The 16,209-nt window shown below is 33.2% G+C and overlaps 1 protein-coding gene across 1 annotated transcript in view; it reads right to left on the reverse strand.

The window, feature by feature from the left end:
- Nucleotides 1-2,170: 2,170 nt before the first annotated feature.
- The window catches only part of LOC145260349 (ubiquitin-fold modifier 1), a 32,470-nt gene continuing 18,431 nt past the window's right edge, over nucleotides 2,171-16,209 (reverse strand). The window contains exons 4-5 of the mRNA XM_080118280.1: nucleotides 6,681-6,753; nucleotides 2,171-2,733 (exon numbers count right to left, since the gene is read on the reverse strand). Of these exons, the coding sequence (XP_079974406.1) occupies nucleotides 2,648-2,733; nucleotides 6,681-6,753 (159 nt within the window). The 3' untranslated portion in view covers nucleotides 2,171-2,647. The remainder of the gene's footprint in view (nucleotides 2,734-6,680; nucleotides 6,754-16,209) is intronic.

Genomic DNA, 16,209 nt, shown 5'->3' on the forward strand with positions numbered 1-16,209 from the left:
ATATGATGTAGGACCATGCAATATGATGTAGGACCATGCAATATGATGTAGGACCATGCAATATGATGTAGGATCCTGCAATATGATGTAGGACCATGCAATATGATGTAGGACCATGCAATATGATGTAGGACCATGCAATATGATGTAGGATCCTGCAATATGATGTAGGACCATGCAATATGATGTAGGACCATGCAATATGATGTAGGATCCTGCAATATGATGTAGGACCATGCAATATGATGTAGGACCATGCAATATGATGTAGGACCATGCAATATGATGTAGGACCATGCAATATGATGTAGGACCATGCAATATGATGTAGGATCCTGCAATATGATGTAGGACCATGCAATATGATGTTGGATCATGCAATATGATGTAGGACCATGCAATATGATGTAGGATCCTGCAATATGATGTAGGACCATGCAATATGATGTAGGATCATGCAATATGATGTAGGACCATGCAATATGATGTAGGATCATGCAATATGATGTAGGATCATGCAATATGATGTAGGACCATGCAATATGATGTAGGATCATGCAATATGATGTAGGACCATGCAATATGATGTAGGATCATGCAATATGATGTAGGACCATGCAATATGATGTAGGATCATGCAATATGATGTAGGACCATGCAATATGATGTAGGACCATGCAATATGATGTAGGATCATGCAAAGAAGATATTGAGAAAAATTTAGGTAACTGAAATAAATTATCCAAGTTAGTTGAAGAAAACAGTGATGCTGAGGGTGTGGGTATCTGACCATGATCACAATGTTTAATATACTTATCCTAAGCTAAAATTTACTTCAAATAAATTATGCATTTTTGGATCAAATTAAATACTAGAAAAAAGTGATTAAAGAATATACACATATTTCTTTCACTTTCATTTTCCTCAAACACAGAATATTACCACTGAGTTATAGTGATTGATATTTATATGGGGAATCCTGAGTGGAGGGGTTTTTTTTGTTGCTTTTTGTTTAATTGGAGTGGAGGATGACTATTTATCAAGACTCTGAGGGTCAATAAGTGTTGGGTAGATGGTGAGACAATATGATCAGTAATGGTGGAACTTGGGTGATTATTTAAGAGAACTGCTCAGCAAGAACTTATTTACATTAAATTTAAAAATTACCATGTTATAGTCAACCAGGAAGCAGGTCCACAATATTGTGTTCCATAGATGGACAGTTCTATGAAAGAAACTCTGCTCATGAAATTTTCATTTAGTTTTAGGCAAAGTGAGGGAAATTGATGATGGTTGTTGTAGCTAGACGATTATTTGTTGCAAACGTTTTATGGGAGAGAAGCGGGGGGGGGTCATAGAAAAGTAATGATAGAGCAGAGACAGACTCACAATGTCTCTTCTATGAGAAAGAGGAAGTTGAAAAAATCCACTAAATTTTGGAGACAGTTTCGAGTTCTTTAGCATGATGTTTGTTCACATTACATTAAAATGTCTGCATATTGATACACTTGGGAAACAGAACATGGATGGAATTCCAAAGGCAAATGATTCGAAAAAATAGGTATTAGAGAAGGAAGTTTTCCGGCATCTGGATAAAAGTAAAGGAGTTGGTCAGGGGTATAAATGTAATAAGTTCTTCAGGGCACATTTTATACAAGTATGTATTACTTGTTTTGACTGGACTATTGTTCTCATCTTGTGTTATTTATGCAACGTTTCGTCGATGTAGCCTTTGACATTTGTCAGGCATGTGGGTTGTGTGAAAAAAAAAATTTGGTTGACAAAGGGAGGTAACTCTAATAAAGAGTGACATGAGATTATCTCCCTTTAACTGTTAGAATTTTAAGATGAGAACATTAGTTGAATCAAACAAGTAATACCAACAATCAGCTCTCATCTCAAAAATTCAGAACTGTAATTCATAGAAGTATTTGTAAAAAAAATTTAAAAAAAGGAAGAAAAAACATTGCTGTGATGGAACAGGGGCTGGAGTTGGGTAGACAGTGTACGACTCGGGTTAAAGATGTTTTTTGCACCCAGTCCAAAAGCAATCTCTACAAAAAATGCAAATAGAATAAAAGCAAACATGATGAAAAGAAAACATTTTAATAAACAAGTGTATTTTTTCAAGATGGAAGTAAAATCAAAATAGGAAGAACAAAAGAAAAAGCCCGTCAAAAAGATGACTTTATTTCAAATTTAACCTTTCCAAAAATGAAGATAATTACATTTTCAAAGAAAATAATTTATTTGAAGCTTACCCCAAAATTGATTTTATTTATTTATTTTTTTTTTTTAAGATCTTATTTTGGGCCAAATTTTCAATGCCATTTTCTCTTTGGGATCAATTTCTTTTCAAAAAAAAATTCTTGATTTCATTTTTGATTTTTTACTTTATTAAAATTTCTTCTTTTTTTATTATTGTTATTTTTTTTTTATTGTTATTTTTTTTATTTTAGACTGGTTTTGTTAAAGAAAAGAAATTTAAAATGATCCAAGAGAGTGACTGAAATTTATCAGAAAACAGAACGACTTGCAGCCGATGATATTTTTTTATCTATAAAAGCGGCAGAGAAATTTGTGGCTCAGATCAGAGCAAGATGAAAAGAGTTAGCATGGTGACAGGAGAGAAAGAAAGAGGTATTAACTAAACATGTTTTACTAAGTGAAGGTGGCCAACACGATCGCGGGGAATTAATCGTAATTCTGATCCATGTTTTATGAACACGTTAGCTGCAAAAGAAAAAATACAAATTAATATTAATTATTACATAAAATGTTTTTTTTTATTTTACTCACAATAAATTATAAATTCCTTGCCTATCATCAGTATCATCATATCATGAAAGGGATTAATTACTTTGCTATCCATATCATATCACAAAGGGAGTTAAGCCAGTTCCCATAATACCGTAGATCAGATGTGACTATTTCAAGCAAACAAATAATCTACCCATGATTACATCAGAAATTCCTCTCACGGAGTGCCGAGGGGACTACTCAGGCATATTTTGTAGACCAAAGTGTAGTTTAAAATGTGCTGGCTTTTCTAAACCTCACATGACATGACATTCTAGAAAAGAGATAAATAATATCTGTGGTACAGTTTTCACATAGTTCTTTTGATGTTATCTGGCTGTCCTTATACTAAATATCGAATGATTACGATTGTGGAGACTGATGGTGTCTATTTGCCACTATTTATGATTTGCCTAATTATTTTTTTTTTCAGGTCTTCTTAGAACCCCTGATTTTCCTTTTGCTGTCCAGTCTTAGGTTTCCGCAGATAGGCTCCTTGCTTCTTTAAACATCCCTGAAACACTAAAGAAGGTATGTTTTTGAATGACGAATTCCTTAAGTAGAGTGTTTGACCTAGTGTTCTGGATCTGGTTCACTTTATGTTGCATATTCATCTAATCCTGTCATTTCTCTGGAGTTGGGTAGTAAAGAGTTCGGCCTGTTCCTACTTGTCTCTCCACAGCCGCAGAGTCAAACACATGATAGAGTTTTTATGTGCAGAAAATCCTGTTCCAAAAAAAAAAAAAGAAAAAAAAAAAAAAGGGATTTGAACAAAAATATAAATTGCCTCAATCTAGAAGAATTTCTCCCTCACTGAGGACAGAAAGGATGAAGTGTAGTATCAGAACAGGTACTACACTTTGCTACTAGCCAAAAGTCCAAGGAACTGCCTATTAACCAAAGTTTACTATTTTGATCAAAAGTTATTTCCCTTCCATTAACGTTTTCGGTGTTTGTTAAGATAGTTTTTAGATTGATAGTTTTTGCTTAAAACCAGCAGTACTAACTTAATTGTCGAAAATAGTAATATATTCAAAAATTACAGAAATTCATTGAGTAGAAAATTATTTATAGTTAAAAGTAATTTTTATGGAAAATGGTGAGAAATTGCATTTTTCTAGATGTAAACATCTTGAAGATTGCAAAGACACAGGGGACATACTTATCTCCCTTTTTGCCATTTTAATGGCTGATGTGTTGTTTCAGACCATAGTGATCGACTTTTTTTCTTTTTTACTAAAAACACAGTAGTTGCTCTACTCAATGAATTTTCATACTTTTTGGATATATTACTATTTTCGACATGACAAATAAGTATTGTTGTTTTTGCTTAAAACCACACATTTAAAAAAAAATCGATCTGTTAACTATCTTAATAAACACAACATATCTTTTGGGGGGGGTTACAGCATATCAACCTTTTTCAGGTTATTTAATGCCGAATCCAGTGATTTTGGAGAAAAAAAAAGTTTTAATAGATTATATTTGTTTTTTTCCAAGTCGGTTTCTATTTAACCCATAGTTGGGACCCTAACAGGTACTACCACTCCGGGTCAGAGTGGACCTGGGAGCAATGGCAATTAAAGGGTGGCTCCACACTTCCCAAAGCCCGCAAGCTGGGGCCTCACCATTGAATATAGTTTAAGGTCATATCCAGGACCTGGAGGGGGGGGGGGAGATAGTTTGTCAATAGAGATAACACTTCAAGCATCATATGCCAACTGAGGCATTAATAAGAATAGATTGAAAAACCCTGCTGTGGTAAGAGTCATGATATTGTTAACCTGATAGACTTGCAATCTATAAGCGTGAGGAAATGCTGGCACACCTGGCAGTTACTAATTTGATTATGTTGATAGCAATAAGATTACAGAATAGATTTTTATATTTTATGTACATCATAATATTTTAATAGCAAATAGTATATTACAAATGAACAAAAGATTAACAGAAAAGAGGGAAATGTCCAACATCAATAACCATTTTAGAGGTCATAGGGTTTAAGTCACATGCTATTTAAGATACACTGAATAAACTAATGTTTTATGATTTTCCTGAAAGTGGATCACATGTTGGAATTATGGAAGCACAAAATGCATCAATTTTTATCTACGAAAATTAAACAAAAATATCTTAAAGGAGAAATAACTCTCACAACTTAAGTAAATAAAATTACTTCAGTTTTTACAGGCAACTAGTGTCGGGTAATATTAATTGAAAATTAAAATAAATATAAATTAAATATAGATTTAATAATATTTCTAAATAAAACAATGAAAACAATTCTATAACTAATAACCATTAATAGCATGGAGCTAATTATTAAATTAGATTTTCTTTAATGTAATATGCAAATGAGGTGATTCCTTGAATGTAGATTTCCTTTGAATAAAGAGTGTAAGTGTGTAAATGTCTGTTTTCAGTATAAAAACTAATTTGTGGAACAGTGTACCTTTTGTATATATTAAATTGTGAACTGACAAACAGGAATACAACTTGTATAATACATAGATATATAGTCATATATATAGTAATAAGTAATGATCTATAGCGATAATAGTAAGATTGTACAACTTAAAACAAGAAAAGGTTTAAGGTTCCCAAAATAAATACTAGAATGGTCTGCAAGGACCTGTTGTGGCATAAGTGAGAAGCAAATAAATCAAATAAAGTGCTCGATTGTGAGTGTAAGAGCTGAAAATACAAATATTTATTTAAAAAACTATATATACATATTTCAAAGATGGACCAGCAGTTTCATTGTATTGAATTTTATTGTATTCATACTAGCCACGAATGGCTGGTTCAATACAATGAAACTGCTGGTTTGTCTTTGGAATATGTATATATAGTTTTTTAAATAAATATATGTGTGTGTGTATATATATATATATATATATATGTGTGTGTGTGTGTGTGTGTGTGTGTACGGCATAATCGCGTTGATACACTGGTTCTTGTCAGATCACCGAAGTTAAGCAACGATGAGCCTGGTTAGTATCAGATGGATGCCCATTTGGAAATTCTAGGCGCTGTATGTGCTCTCCGCTTATCTTGGCATTTGTTACCAGTCGTCCTGTACTTCACTTGCCACTGGTATTTAACAATGTCATCTAGGAGAGGTGTGGTTGGGGATTGTGCACCTCCTGCCACAAAAATTTCACGCACAAGCAACCCTTCATGGGTATCCATAGTCTGTCCAAGACTGAAGGAGCCTGCTTTTTTTCTTTTTTTTTTTATATATATGTGTGTGTGTGTGGGTGTGTGTAGAGTAATTTGTAATAATAAGTAATGATCTATGGTAATAAGCAGTTAGATTGTAAATCTAAAAACAAGAATAGGTTTAAAGCTAACAAAATTCATACTAGAATTGTCCGCAATGACCTGTTGTGGGTAACAGATAAAGGTAAAATTCAGTTGTAAGTGACAATTGCAAATTATTTAAGACTTCTACCTGATCATGGCTGATGGAACGAGACCATGCTATCCCAAGGATAAAAAGTTCTGTTTGAAATTTTGTCGAGATTCCAAAGTTTGACTGAAAGATCCCAGAGTTTGACAAAATCCACCCAAAGAAGGTCTGAGATTACATTAGCTGAAACGTTGTGCCAATAACTTTTACATATTTGTTTTTAACTTCGAGAATGGGTAAAGAAAAGAAAACAGGACCATTTAACATTAATAATATCAATAATGCCTGGTAACTCTGTCTCTGAGACTTGGAAAAAAATCAACCTAAAGGACCAATTTCTTTTTTAGCAACCATTAAAAATTGAACGTCAAAATTGCAATTTGTTTGATCACAATGAAGGTGTCAATATTCAGATTCGCTGTAATCAGCACTTTCCTCGAAACAAGACATTATTATATTAAATACTTACATGCCGTCTGAGCGGGGTTGATACCAATGCCATCCATTGTGATCAGGGCACTTGTAGCAGCTGGTACTTTGAACTGAAAATAGACATAATAATCAAACTTTTAGATTTTTTTCTTTTTCAAGACATTAAAAAATACACTTAATCCCAAACTCAACGAGATGTTGCTAATGCTATAATTAAGGCATTTTATTATATTACTAGCGGGGGTACCCGGCGTTGCCCAAGTGTTTGTTTCCGGGACGGGGATGGGGGGAGTTTTAAAAAATGTTATGGTAGGTAAGTAGGAAGGATCAAACCCGGAGTCATGAGTAAAAGTAGGAAAATAAAGTGTGAAAAAAAACAAAAAAAACATCTGCAACGTTAACAGTTCGGCCACCAAGAAAAGTCCATTCCAGTTATTTAGGAAAAAAAAAAAAAAAAAACGACTACGGTAGGTCGGCGCGAACGTGAAAATATAATGTGAATTGTCCAGCACGCTAACCACTACGCCACAGAGCACTGCAGCTTAGTTTAGTGATTTTAAATAACTTCAGATGAAAGAACTACGAAGCCAAACCGGTGTTCTCTTCTCAACTGTTCCTTGTGAACGATCCCCAAACGGTGTTAAGTGGTGGCAGGGGGAGGAGGAATTTATTGGAGAGAAAATATTTTACCACTTCCATTGATCTTAACCGATTTTGGCCGTGACTTCTCAGCAGAAAAAGTATAGAAATCTAAGATTATCGAGGAATTTGAGAAATAATAAGCCTATAACACACCTCAGATATTGTTCTGTCGTTTGTGCATATTATATTTGCATGAAATATCTTGATTTTTAATCCTATTAATGTCAAAATCAGACGGGAAAAAATGAGTTCATTTTATTTATATAGAGATTATGTATTAGAGAATATTCTTTTTATTATTTTGACTCTCAAGTATACATCTGACACAGTTAATCGAGAACCACATCACTATCAAAAACATATGCTATCAACTGATATATATTCGAGAGTCAAAATAAAAGAATATTTTCTCATCATAACCCTAGTTATAATACAATCATAATCATGTTACTTCATTCAAGTAAAAAAAGTGGCAAATTTAAAAAATGCAAGCATTGCCTTCTTTAAAGAAAATATTCTATATTGAAGATTAGGTATTTCAACTAGTTTCAAATAATTAGATTTTAGTGTTATTTTTTATAGAAAAATGAAGCCACTTGATATAAGAAGCTAAAAAAATAATACTTCAAGGTTAAAGCTAATGAGAAATGTTATATGAATAGATTTCAACTCAAAAAACAGCAATTCTCCCCCTTTGTCAGAAACATCCCTCATGGAATAGGAGGACTAAAGGATTAAATAAAGAAACAAGAGTTTCATGGTTTGCTAAAGTAAACCTAAGGTCCACTTTCTACTTGTTTGAACAATACAAAGTGTTGCCTGGTGAGGTCAGGAGGTCAAACTGACAAAGTCATGGTGGCAGCAGTCACCCAGAGTCAGTTGGGCGAACTCTTTCCAACAAGTTCACCACGTCCCGAACACTGGCTGACTAGGCAATTTAAGTAGCATTACAAGCGTATGCTGTATTTTCGTGGACATTGACAATATTACATACCTAATGTGCTTCAACAAGTCATATCTTTTTTATTTGTTGGTCAATTTTAAAAAGAATTACATTGATGGAAAGAGAATAAAATAAGCATTCCAATGAATGAAGAGTAGACCTGGGAGCAATGACAATTAAAGGGTGGCTCCACACTCCCCAAGGCCCGCATCGGATATAGTTTTTGGTCATATCCAGGACCCTTACTTTTGGAACGACTCATATGTGCGAGACAATATGCTCCCCCTTGCTTGACAACAATCGCCGACTTCAACGCTGTGTGCCATGGTTTCCTTCCCCTTTGTCTTCTCTTTTCATTCTGGCTATGCCGTCATCTCTCACCGACTGCCAAATGGGCAAGCACGGATTCACAAGAATAAAAAAAAAAACAATGCAAGAGAAACAAAAGACTAATACAGAAAATGCAAACTTCAACGTATGGCGTAAATATCAGTTGGGGTCTGGGTGCATGTGTCACATCACTGACCCTCTACACGCTAAAGTCTACACCTTTTTGTCATTAATTGACGTCAGTGCATCTTGTCCTCCTAAACGTTTTATCTGATCTAAACCAAAACCTGCCATTGACTATCTCAAACTGGGAACTGTTGCAAACTTAAAACTGTGCATAAGTAAACTGAAGAGACGTTGCGAGCCTATCCTTGTTTTATCGTTATTTCCATGGCAGGTGCTCGTCTGAACTCCAATCTCTGGTCCCCCCTCGCCAATCTTTCACGAAAAACACCCGTCTAGCTGAATCCACTGTGAAAAATTTCCCCCACTCTATATCTGTGCCTAAATCAAAACGCGGATTCCATGAACAAAGCTTCTTTCTTAGAACTGCACGCCTGTGGAACTCTGTTCCGTCTGCCTGCTTCCCTCCGGACTACAACTTGGATGTCTTCAAGTTCAACGTTAACAAATTCCTAATGAACCGCCCCCTTAAGTAAACACTTCATCAAATCTCCACACTAACGTAATGTACTTGCAATAACCCTTATCCCTGAGTGGCTTCCGGGCCTTGATAAGTGGTGATCACTGTGTAAAAAAAAAAAAAAAAAAAAACTGTCATGAAACTCGAAATGTATTTATCTCTATTTTCCATATCATTTACATCATTTTTGGACAACGATATTTTCAATAGTGTGTGTGCATGCAATACTGTCACGATGTAGAAAAAGGAATCCCAAACATTGTCTACCGCTAGCTGTCTGGTTGCATCAGTTCCCAGTGATTTTCTTCCCAGTCCAACCCTTTACTCCAGTCTCTCTCGGGGTATTTAAAAAGCTTCAACTTCTGTCCACTGTCCCCAATTGTCCATAATACATATATTTTTGTGAACTGCCTATAAACTAACTAAATATATTGACCATTATTTCCAGTCTTTTGTCCCAGTCATCACCACACCTGGATTAACAATCCTATTTCAAATGGTCTTTGTGCACCTTTGTGAACCAGCATCCCTCAATGTCTTTTACTAACCTCAATTCCTATAACTTTTGTTCTACTGATTAACTTATTTCTTCTTTTTGTTATAGTTTTTATTCTTTTTTTTTTATTTATTTATTTTTTTCACTTCCTAACACTTTGGGAGGGGTATTGAAAAGAACATTATAAATACAGAAATATTATCTTTAATTTTTTTAAATTGATCCATTTCAAAGTATCAAAAAAAAAAAAAAAAAAAAAAAAAAAAAAATACATGGTTCACTGGACATTTCATCTTAAGTCAGTCCTATTCAAATGCATATAAGCTTCTGACAGAAAATGGTAGGAAATTTGCACTATTTACAGACTAACCCATCTTTAAAAAGCTGTATCTTCAGATCTTTTTAAGGTATTATGATGGAATTTTGAACATATAACACCATGAAAGGTTCAGATGGCTGTATTTATGACCGTCTCACTTGGTAAGTTGCATACTAATTAGCATAATTAAGTTTCATTTTAACGGCTTTAAATGGAAACATCATAAAAACTAAAAAGATGGAAAGTAAGGCTTTATCATCACACGAAATATTTTTCTGATAGACATTATCATTTATCATCACATCGTGAAAAATCCAAGATGGCCACCACAATATGATTCAAAGAAATGAGTAACAAAATATCAAATGAAAGGAAATTCTGTACAGATTAAAATTGTTTTCAAGCATATTAAACTCATTAGCATAATTAAGTTTCATTTTAACTGCTTTAAGTGCTATGACAATTATTGGGTAGATTTCTACCACTATTTTGTATTTTTAAGTCATTGTCGAGACTTCAAAGATTTCAAAAGATATTGCAGCCATTTTTTCTTATGTAACGCTCAATACTACTTGTTTTTTTTTAACAGAATAACATTTAAAACACCAAAAATTTATTGTGGTAGGTAGAAGAGTAATTTATCTTGCTTTTGGTAACATTTATTTGTTATATGTTTTTCAACCATTTTTTCATACCTCTGGATTGTAAAACAAACCTAATAAATGTTATCATAGGCAAGATAAGTTATTCTTTTACTTAACTGGATAAGTGGCTTGTGTGTTTTAACTCATTTAAAAACAATTTTTACTTAAGTAAAAATAGTGGTGTCAAGTGAAGCTGTTTGAATAAAAGTTAAACAAAAACAATTTTTAACGGAATAAAACAAAATTACAGCGCTATTTTTGTAATATTTTCAAGCTAAATTCAAGTTACACAGTATCCTTATTTATTAAAGTTTTAGGTGAAAATACAGAATAGCTACAAAACACCTCATCTCCAATCTCCATGCTAAGAATGGGTTTCTAAATAAAGCGTTTCAGAAGTCTGGGGGACTTTGTTTTAGAATCGCAGAACCTGCCTCTCACTTAAAATTTCACCAAAATTCAGGAAATCCAATTTTAATGAAATTTTCACTATTTATCAATTAACAGTAACAGAATATAATATAAATATGTATAAAAATGATGACATTTTTGAACGTCTTATTTGTTATATTAAACATTCCTATCCTGTCTAAACATGTTTTTCATTTAGTTTTTTTACAAATAAACTTTCGGCATTTATGTTACCATGCTGAAATAATCTTATTTAGAAATCCATTCTAAAGATGGAAAGGGGGGGGTGTAATTATTCTGCAGTTTCACCTAACAATTAAATGAAAAAGAAAATTTTAAAAAAGATATTGTAAAATTTGAATTTAGCTTGAAAATACAATTTTAAAAAAATAGAATGGTAACATAAGTGCGTAAGCACCAAACTTTTTTTCCATTCAATTTTTTGTTTGAATATTTTCTGAAAAAAAATGTTTTCAACACTAAAATAGTGCATTACCAAAAATATTCTTTTTCTTTTCACAATCAAAAACTGATGTGTTCTAAATAATTAAAAATAAAAAATGTATACTTCATTGCTGTAAGCTACTTTGTAACAGACATGACGGCATCGCACGTCTCTTAGTAATGACGGACAGCATTCAACAAAACAATCAAATATCAGATTTGCTATCAACCTTATCAAAATATGATAGGTTATTTCTATTAATGCACACGTAAGAAGTTCTTAAAGTTCTTTTCAAATTTTATAGCAAAAAATATATTGGCTATTACATACAATTTGAACCAAGTTTCTATTTTTATAATTTCTGTAATAGAAAGACTCGAATTCAAAATGTTCTAACATTTGACTGGAAAATTGCACATGTTTTGTTCAAATTCCATGATAAAGACAATTTTTTTCTCTTATTAGTTTAAAAATATGAAACGTCATCGACTAGTAGAACTTCCGTGTTGTGTATTTATATCAACAGACGTAAAACGTGTTCATCCAAAAAATCATCTACTGCTTGAAGACACGCCATGGCAGCGTCTTTTGTTGTTAAGTTGCAATTTATTGGAATATACAAATCACAACAAAAATATTAAAATATCATTTTAAAGAAAATTTTATTTTGAATCTAGTTATATAAGTTTTAAATTGATTCACAGGAGAAATCTACAAATTACTGATTTAAAAACTATGACTCAGATTAAGTAGCAGAATGTACCCTGTCTATCACTAAATGGTACATCATTTGACATTACTAGTATCACTAATTTGTGATATTTCTGTAGAGGGGCTCAATGAGATAATGAAGATGCTCCATTACAGCAAACAATCTGATTTCAGACAGGCATGCAGCTTTGCATGACTAACCCACCAATCAATGTCTGCAAATGCTGTAAGGGACGCAATGAACGAAGCTTCTTTCTTAAAACTGCATGCCTGTGGAAGTCTCTACCATTTGTCTGCTTTTCAAACTGACTGCAATATGGTCGTTTTCAAGTCCAATGTAAACAACTTTCTGATGCGCCGTCCCCTTAAGTAATCCAATTTACCAAATTTTCACTACTAACGATTCCTACAATATTGTCTTATTGATTACCGTACATTCATTAACTCGTGGCCTTAGGGCCTTGATAAGTGGTGACTCCTTTGTAAAAAAAAAAAAAAAATTAGTAACTGCCAGGTGTGCCAGCATTTCATCACGCTTATAGATTGCAAGTCTATCAGGTTAACAATACCATGACTCTTACTACAGCAGGGTTTTTCAAGTGTCAGCTGTCAATTGAAATCAATGTTTTATGAAGGAAAACAACTAGCAAAAATCCTTACCAACAACAATACTGTCTTTCTGCAGCAGATAATTCAAGCATTTTCTGAAACATGTGAAATTAACAAAAGAAATTTACAGAAGGCAATACAATGCAGAGGTGTAACGGATAGACACAAACTGAAGTGAATTGAAGTAATGGTGGAATTAGCTATGCAGATTCAACTTTATTAATACAATATATATGTATTTGTTTTTCTTATATGTTATACTTGCACCATAATCTTACTTGCATCAGCATGATGAGATGGAATTTCCGTGTTGTATGATATTTCAGGAAATTTTTCTTTATGAGATATGTGGTCGATTTAATTCAAGCGTACATTGAGGATATTGTCAGTTGTGCAGAAACTAAAAATTAATTTTATTTTTTTTTAAATTTTATTATTCTTTAGACTTAATGTGGAACTTAATATTCAATATTTTATTTCATTCAGTTATTTTTCAGTGTATTTATAACTTATCTGCATTTTGTTTAAGTTTTCATTAATTATTTGCATTTTTATAAATTTAGCTAGTTAAAGGGAGACAACTTTGTCACATGATTAAAACAAATATATGTATACCGTTTAGATAAAGGTTAATCTGCATAGCTTTCGCTTAAGTTTGTGTTTATCTATTGCACCTTTGTGTTGTATTGCCGTCTATAAACTTCCTTTATGGACACACGAAACAATGCTTCAAGCAAACTACATTAACCTCTTATGTAAAATTAAGCTTTGACTGCAATGCATAACATAAAAGAAAAATGTTATCGAAATGCAAAAAGGATTGCTGCTAGAAAGCAGTGTACACGTACATGACATAAAAAACAGTTTGTCAACTAAAAGGCGTTTGCTATTTGCCTTTTTCTTTTTATCTCATACTCACTCTAAACAAGGTGAATTGATACTGAGACAAAAAGGGCAACTGTACATTAAGGATCATGATTACAGGGACATTCTAAGTAGGGAATTGAACAGCGAGATGTTTGTTCGCATTACATTTAAACTTCTGCATGTTAGTTGTTGAGGAAGCAGGAAACAGGGAAGGAATTTCACAGACTAGCAGTTCAAAAGAAGAAAATATTAGAATAGAAGGCTCTCTGATATCCAGAGACCTCTACAGTAAGGGGTGAGACCTTGTTGCTTGTCGGACAAGTTTGGGGTATTTACATCAAGAGGGAACCAGTGTTACCACTTTGTCGCACACTTATTTAGCATCCCGGGGCAACGGCAAGTTAGCTGGACGATTATTTTGATCATAATTGATATTAGTAAAAGTAGAATCCCAGAAAGAATGTAATCAAAGCGAAATAAACATTTACAGATAAAAGTATCTGTTAAAATAGTTCCCAAAAATGTTAACTTGATGAAAAAAATGTTAGAACATAAAATATGTGACGAAGGCAAATCACCCGATTTGTGACTTGGTCGCATGAAGTTAATGAGACAACAGGATTGGTAATACACGTAATCAGTTTAGAGTTTGGAGTCGGATGGAACAAGTTAGCACGAAAAACATTTTGGAAGCTGGGAGGAACGCAACTTTAGCATAATGTAGAAAATTTTGCATTTCTGATAGCAAGTCAAGAATAAAGTTATATCAAATATGTAATCTACTGTTGTTGGGTTTCCTTCGAAGAGAGACGAACTTGAATAATGAGAAGAGATGAATACACAACGAAGCGAGCTATGTTCTTTGCCTGTACGCTACACAGACTGAATGTTAATGACCGTTTTATTATATGTGAAACATCCACACATACATACAACAACAATAGAACATTTTAACCAGTAGACGTCACACACACACATAATATATATTATTGGGAAATATGTTTATTCAATCATATTTCACCTTTTCTTTATACCAGTCTTTATGAAGCTTGATGTAACTACAGAGCATATAAAAATAAATGACAAAATTCTATATTCCAAATTTCATGATGTTGACCATCTTACTGTTTATTTCTTTAAGTATGTTGACATACACAATTCTTGAATTCAAGAATTGTGCATGACAAGTACTTAAAGAAATAAGCGATAAGATGATCAACATCTTGAAATTTGGAATTTAGAAATTTTTCATTTATTTATAACATTAAAGAGACATCAGTTATATAGATCCTGTTTATATACCACCTGACCAACATCATTAAAGTAGTTAGAAAGTACTTATGCAACACTGTGGCAATAGAACAGCAGTTGGAACTTGTTTGGCAGTGCAGGACCTATTACATTAGAGATTCTGTCCAACAGAGAGAGGCTAGCAGTTAATGCACTGCTCCAGCCAGTTTTTATTTTTTCCAATTCATGTTACATATCTGAAGAATTTGAAGGATAAACTCTCAGTTGGAGTTATTATTATTCGTAGGAATTCATGTCTGGAAATGTTCTTCGGATTTGTAGAAGGAAAGGAGCTTCATCTTAGTAGCATTAAATGTTAATATTCATTTGCATCCACAGTACACGACAAATATCATTTTCTCAAGTTTCAGACATTGTGTTAAATATGTGTACATTCATTTTTCCACACATCTGATATAGCATGTGACGTCATGAGTAAAAACACGCAAGCTAAACACCACTTCATGAGGTAAATCATTTATGAATATCAAGAACAAGAAAAGTACAAGGATCACATTGATGTCATGTTGTTTGGATGTAAATAGAGGACAACCTAGATTTTTTTTCATGTAAAGGAAGGATCTTATTATATTAAGTATTTGTTTAGTAATATCATATGATTTGTTTAAAAGATCTTCATGCCAGATTTTGTCAAATGTTTTAGAATTATCAAAAGCTACTTCTACCTAGCTTCCCTCGCCTTGTTTAGTGCATGGTGTATGTGTTCAGAGATGATTATTAGGATATCCACAATAGAATAGGTTTGCCTAAATGCATACTGTTGGTTAGAAAGACGTTTAGCTTTTAGGATGTGGTAGACTAGTGTTTGGTTGATTAACGATGAAAAGATTTTAGTGAAGAGTGGGAGAAAGCTAATCGGACGATAATGGAGTGGATTAGTTCTTTGATCAAAATTCTCAAATACTGGTACGACAAATGCAATTTTCCAGCTGTTCAGGAAGCAAGATTTGGCAAGGTACTGTAGAGTTTGGAAAGAACAGGAACTAGCTCAGCAGAGCATTTTTTTTTTAGTATAACAGGTATAAGTTCTATGCTTTAGATTTGTCTAATTTTTTTTATATCATCGGAAAGTGTGATTACCAGATCATCAAGAGTGCTGTCTGTCCACAAAAGGAAATTTGGGAGAGAGTGGTTGATGATGTCTAAGATGGTGTTAGAGACAAATCACCATGCAAACAGTTCAGCCTTCTCGATT

The sequence above is a fragment of the Euprymna scolopes genome, chromosome 3 (genome assembly GCF_053919585.1).
Source record: "Euprymna scolopes isolate OS-2025 chromosome 3, ASM5391958v1, whole genome shotgun sequence".
Lineage (NCBI taxonomy): Eukaryota > Metazoa > Mollusca > Cephalopoda > Sepiida > Sepiolidae > Euprymna > Euprymna scolopes.